The following is a 6,577-nucleotide window of genomic DNA, read 5'->3' on the forward strand; positions in this document are numbered from 1 at the left end:
TCGCGATAAGGAGCCGGCTCGCGTCGTTCACGTCAAAGAGCCGGCTCTAAGAGCCATTTCGTTCGCGAACGACCCATCACTACTGGAGTAGGTGCTCTCGAAGAAGCCGATGTAGATGCTTGTACTTCAAGTAACTGATGCTCTAGATTGCCATGCTGCACCTGCTGTTGAAGCTGGGCAAACTGATGCCGGATTTGCCTCCATCTATCCTCCTGGCGCTTGTGCTCTTGCTCCAGTTTAGAATCGCGTTCAGCCTGCTGTTACATCAGAGTTTGTAAAAGTTTGGACAATTCAGCCACATTCTCTTGTCCAGCAATATGGCCACCTATTGCCCCTTGTTGGTCGCTGCCATCTTGTAAATCATCTGCTTCACATTCTGGAACAAGCCCCCTCTTTGCTCAGGTAGACATCTTCTCAATTCCTTAATTGGCCTGGAAACCCACTGCTGCTGCTACCAAATATACACACAAAGAGGACGACAAGGGAACAGGCCACAGGTGGGAACACAGCTGACACTAAACTGAATGACGATGCAGGGGAAGCAAAACTGAACAGAATACACATGAGATGGAAGATTAACAAAGCAGGAAGTACAAACACTGAGAGCATGACTAAGACACGTGGGCTTGACACTGGGACTAGGGAGAAAACAGACAGTCATGGGTTTGTGACCGGGAAGGCTGAAAGACAGAGACTATACAGCGGAAAACTGAGCTGAAGAAAAACTAATATAGAACTAGGACATAAACCATGACAAACACAAAAACTAGTTCAAAGATGTCTTAGAGGAGAAGAGAAATTAATTCCGAAATAAAGCCAACATGTGCTGCACAGTGAAGCTGGAATAAAGAAAAAAACAGAGTGAAACACTGAAGCAGCTCTGATGAGCTGAATAATCACTAATCAAACACACACAATGATTTAAATGTTTTAAATAAAGAACAGAGTGGGCCTGGCTAAGAGCGCCCTCTGCTGCATTTTCACTTAAAGTGCTGCATTTTTGTCGTCTTAATCCGGGCTGAACATCAGAGAGAAAAAATAATGAAAACTTAGCTGACTAGATGTAACTAAAGAATTGCATTTTCCAAATTTATTTATGACATGTATGATAGATTTCATGCTACTGGCGTAAATGTGGGTCTTTCTAAAAGAACTGGTCTTGCTGTCACTTCAGAGGTAAAAAGGCTGAAGTTCATCGGCTGATTCTCTTCAAAGAAGAAATAAAAGTTTAGAATTGTATTTATTGTATTCTGAAAAAGCATGGTGTACATATTAGAAAATATTTTCTGAAATCCTGATTTTGATATTTAAGAAAAGGTGAATGAAAATAATAAAATATTAACATGTTTCCTCAAACGTGTGTACAGTATATGCTTTAATGTCTGTGCCTTTGAACACTGAAAGCAAAAGAAAAGGAGAGTTTCTATTTTGTTATGTTGTAATCATTTTTTCAACTTGAAAACAGTTTAACAAAAACTCAACTGACTCGACTCGGCTTACTGGATTAATTTGCAGCTTCTAACTGTATATCATGATCATGATCAGCAGCTGCAGTTTTCTCAGTTATGTTTTTTATGACTTCTTTTCTGTGTCCGCTGAAAGGTTGAGATGATTCTGTATATGGTCCAGTTTCCACATGGTAAACTATCAGACTGACTGATTGACAGGACAGATGATCAGAGGTTTAATTTTTTTACCACAACTGTTCTCATCATCATTATCAACATTAACTTTGGGACAGAACAATGGGTAGAGTTTCTCAGTGAAGGACCAGCCAGTAAAGGAGTAGATCACATCTACATCATCTACATCATAAAAGGAGACCAGACCCTCCTCATAATCCACAAACACCCCCACCTTCTCAGAACCACGCTGAAGAGAGAGTGGGACTGTGGGATCTTCAAGAGCTCCACAAATGTTTTCATATGCTCCTACTGTCCAGAGACCATTCGCAGGACTCAGTGTGATGACTTCCTTCCTGTTGACTGACTCTCTGACCACTCCTAAAACCCAGTCAGGCTTTTCTTTAACCTGAACCTCAAAGTACAATCTGCCTGAAGAGAAACTCTGCTTTCCTAAAACAAGACGCTCCACAGAAAATCTCTCTGGGTTGTCTGGAAGATCATTCTCCTCTTCACCACAGTGTACTTGTTTTCCATCATCAGACAGGATGAGATAAGGATGTGCTGTATCAGGATCAAGAGTCACATCCACTGCATACTGCTGGACCCTCTTCAGCTCAGCCTCAAACAGCTTCTTCATGTCTTTACTGAGAGTCTCCTTCAGCCGACCCACAGCTCTCACCACAGTCCCCTCATATGATGGTGGATGGATACTGACCTCTGTCCAGTCCTTGGTGGTTGGAGCAGCTTTCAGGCATGAGAAGCCTTGGAGGAGGTGGAGGTGATCTTTAGAGCGTGAGAGCTGCTCCACCTCAGAGCTTCTCTTCATCAGCTCAGAGATTTCCTGTTCCAGATCTGTGATGAAACCTTCAGCCTGTTTCTCTGTTGTTTCCTGTTTATCTTCAATCTCCTTTATGAGCTCGTTCAGACGTCTGTCAACAGACTCCTTCAGAGCAGTGAAGACCTGAACACCTTCTGCTTTCTCTCTGTCTGCAGCATCTTTACTCATCTTCACTGACTCTTTGATCTCCTGAATCTTCAGTCGTCTCTTCTGGATCATCTGTTCAATTTCAGCCTCAGTCTCCCCCAGCTCTGCCTTCTTTCCTTCATATTCTTCTCTCAGAGGAACAAACTCATGAGTCTTGTGGTCAAAAACACAGCAGAGCATGCAGACACATGTCTGATCGTTCTTACAGAACAGCTCCAGAGGTTTATCATGCTTCATACACATCATGCCTTCCAGGTTCTCCTCAGGATCGATCAGCTGATGTCTTTTCAGCCGTGAAGCTGTCAGGTGAGGCTCCAGGTGAGTCTGACAGTAGGAGGCCAGACACACCAGACAGGACTTCAGGGCCTTCAGTTTGGTTCCAGTGCAGATGTCACAGGGAACTTCTCCTGGTTTGGCAGCTTGTTGCTCTGAGCTGCTGCTGCTGACTTTCTGCTGAGTTTCATGTCTGAACTGAGAAACCATCTCAGAGATGAAAGTGTTGATGTGCAGCTCAGGTCTGACTTCAAATGCCTTTTTACACACAGGACACTGACACCTCTCACTGATATCCCAGTGTTGACTGATGCAGATATTGCAGAAGTTGTGTCCACATGGTGTGGAGACTGGATCAGTGAAGACATTCAGACAGATGGAGCACAGAGACTGATCTTCAGATAAAAGACAGCTGGCAGCAGACATGTCTGCACTGAGTGAGAAAGAAAAGAAAATGTTTTTATTTTAAATTCAGTTTTAATCATATTTAAAGAAGACTTGTTCTGCTTTTTCTTCCTTTCTGTCTTATGTCTCCTTTTCCAGTGCTGGATAGTCAAGATAAACATGATGAAAGTTTGAAATAATAAAGTCAGTGTATGTGAAATTAATCCCTGTGATCCCAAAGTTCACATGTCACACTGCTCTAAATAAAAAGTATCACACTGTTCTTTTAGTCTTAGATCTGTTTGAAGATAGAAATCGAAGGGATGATGTTGAATGTCATCAGTGTGAATGCCCCTGAGAGCTCAAGTTAGTCTCTCTTCTGATTTCTATCCCCAGACCACCGGGCAATGGAGAAAGCTAACCAAGAGGTATAAGCTGCCCTTTGGTGTTTTGCCTCCTTTAACCAGTCCTCCTGAGCTTCAAACTGTCCTGATCAAATACACACATGACTTCCACTGCTCTCTCTACTGGTCTTTCCCCATTAAAGTCTTTACTGGGTTACCAACTACCATAAATCATCTGCTGTCAAAGATAAGATTACTGTTTCCTCACTACAACATCTTGCATGTTGGTAGTTAGGGAGGGCCACATGAGAAGGCCCTCTAAGCAAAATAGGCATCTGGCCAACCACTGGATCCCATCACCAAGATACCGTCCATGTCAGAAAGTCTGACCAAAAAGTCCACAACGTATGTGTCTTTACTATACAAGTCAAAGAAACTCTCACCCCTTAAAATTTAAAACAATGTGAATGAACAAGTTGCTGTGAAAGTGAGTGTCATGAGTTCACTTTTAGACTTTTAAACAGTTCAATCATGATCATCTGTACTCACCAGTGTTGGAGAGAAGCTCTGCTGTGCTGATATGAAAGGATCAGTGAGCTCAGTTTAATGTTCCTTTGAAAAGAAACTGATTCCGCTCAAGTGAATTTCTATTGTTACACATGCTTTTAGTTTCATCCTTCATTAACATCCAACTTTCATCAGTGGAATGTCATCCATCTAGAGTTTTGTGTCACATCTTACTACATTTATTTTAATGGTTTATTTAATTCTAATAATTTACAATACACTGTATCGGTTCACATGGTTCAACAACCAAAGAAACAACAAAGTTTATCAGTTTTCAGCCAATCACAGCTCAAGATTACCAAAGAGTTGTCCAAATAAGAAAACTCATGTTTGTCACAGAAGTGGGTGTAGGGTTGTTTTTGTATTTGATGTTTGATTCCTAAACTGTGAAAGAGGAGAGTTTAAATGTAGACATTTAAAACAGCCTGATCATGGTCACCTGTATAAGCTGTGTTGGACAGAAGCCCTGCTGTGTTGTAGCAAAAGACTCAATGAGTAAAGTTTTAGGTTCTTTTAAAGAGAAATAGATTTTTGCTCAGGTGTATCTCTCACTTTCATTTCTGAATTCTGACGCTGAATTTCTCATCCTTCAGGTTTTCCCCCACCTCTTTCAGCAGGTGAGAGACATTGTTTACCAGTAGACATTCAATTGGAAGTGAAGCTCACTGTAATGTTGTAAATATCTTTAAACTGGTGTTGTAACTGCTTTTTTTTTCAGGGTGGGGTAAACTGCACATCATGCATCTTTACTGACTTTAAAAAAAAATAAGAATTGGGTGCACAACTTTGAACTTATTTAGGTTTTTCTCTAAACGTAGTCAAGTTTACATACAGGCTCAAATATAAACATGCACGCCACTAATAAATGTCTCTTCTGGCAAGTTTCCTTTTGATCAGCAAGCTTTTGAACTCTGGCTAGATATTTGCAGAGACTCTCTTTGGTAGAAATGCAAATGCCAAGAGTTTCCTGATATGGACTTAACCCACACATTTTCAAAGAATTTCACAGCAAATCAGCCCCAGAGCATGATTTATGACAGTTCTTAGGTCCAATTGACTTTTCTCACCCAAACATACTCATCATTGTGTCCGAATAATTCCATCTTTGTCTGATCTGACCATAAAAAATTCTCCAGAAGACATTTAGCTTGTCCATGTAGTCAGCTGTAAATTTTAGTCATTGAACATTGGACACTTTTAAAACCCGTCTGAAAACCCAGTTTTAATCCTTGACTTTTAAATCAGAATGAGCTTGTATTACTTTTATTTATCTTATTTCTTACTCAAATCTTCTAATTTTATGATTCTTTTTCTTAACTCTTATCATGTCTCCCTTTGTTTTTATTTCTCTCAATTATCTTAATTGTACACCACCTTGGTCAACGGTTCTTGTTTTAAATGTGCTATATAAATACATTTATAAATCAGGTTGCTCTTCTCTCACGAACAATTGCAACAGTGCGGTAGGACGAAATCGCACCAATCACAAACTTTTGACCTATTGGATTTGACTTGACTGAACACTGACTATTAAGCCGGCAAGACTGACATATCTGAGCTGAGATAGGATTCTGACTGTTATTATTATTGCTGTCACTGTATTTTATTTTATGTTTTCATTCCTGTTCATGAAATGCTGTTAAATTGTTGCTAAATAGTTTAATACAATTCATAGCAACTTTACCTGTGGCTCCAGTCATTCTTCTCCACGCAACTCACTTTATCCCTCCTACGAATCTAGCTATTGGCCCATTCTCTCCATCTTACTTTAATTTCCCCTACCCTATCCTGTACTTGGCTACAGAAACCTCAAGGCCACTGGATGTTTGAAATTGCTACATGATGATGTGTTTCCCTCTTTATGCACTGAAGCTGGCACGTTCCCTGAGTTTTTCCAGCAAGATGGTGCACCACCACATTATGGGTGCCAGGTCTGAGCATTCCTAGATGAACAGTTTCCTGGAAAGTGGATTGGTCATGTCATGGGCCAGTTGAATGGCCCCCAAGATCTCCCGATCTGACCCCCTTAGACTTTTATCTTTGGGGTCATCTGAAGGCAATTGTCTATGGTGTGAAGATACGAGATGTGCAGCACCTGAAACTATGGATACTGGATGCCTGTGCTGGCATTTCTCCTGCGGTGTTGCTATCAGTGTGTGAAGAGTGGGAGAAGAGGGTTGCATTGACAATCCAACACAATGGGCAGCACATTAACCACTAACCCTCCTATGCAGGGAAAGACACATACACCGGTGGCGAGGCGGCCGCCGATCGACCGGTGGTGGCTAACGTGGAGCTCAATCGTGGATAAGGGAAACCGAAGGCAGGAGAAGCAGGCTGCTGCCGGTCCGAGCGTGAGGTGAACTGAATTTCAGGTAAGAAGTTACGAACTGCACTCT

General features: G+C 41.4%; 1 protein-coding gene across 1 annotated transcript; it reads right to left on the reverse strand.

The window, feature by feature from the left end:
• Nucleotides 1-1,517: 1,517 nt before the first annotated feature.
• On the reverse strand, nt 1,518-3,309 carry LOC146680799 (E3 ubiquitin-protein ligase TRIM39-like). Its single transcript, XM_085448522.1, has one exon. It carries the CDS (start codon nt 3,307-3,309, stop codon nt 1,648-1,650), a length of 1,662 nt encoding a protein of 553 aa, XP_085304648.1. The 3' UTR covers nt 1,518-1,647.
• Between the last annotated feature and the right edge of the window lie 3,268 nt (nt 3,310-6,577).

The sequence above is a fragment of the Copadichromis virginalis genome, linkage group LG23, assembly GCF_057382275.1.
Source record: "Copadichromis virginalis isolate Kocher_CV1m ecotype Utaka linkage group LG23, C_Virginalis_male_GT1.1, whole genome shotgun sequence".
NCBI lineage: Eukaryota > Metazoa > Chordata > Actinopteri > Cichliformes > Cichlidae > Copadichromis > Copadichromis virginalis.

Excerpts from the sequence above, each read along its gene's own strand:
- LOC146680799 (XM_085448522.1), bottom strand. The coding sequence starts at position 3,309 with ATGTCTGCTGCCAGCTGTCTTTTATCTGAAGATCAGTCTCTGTGCTCC.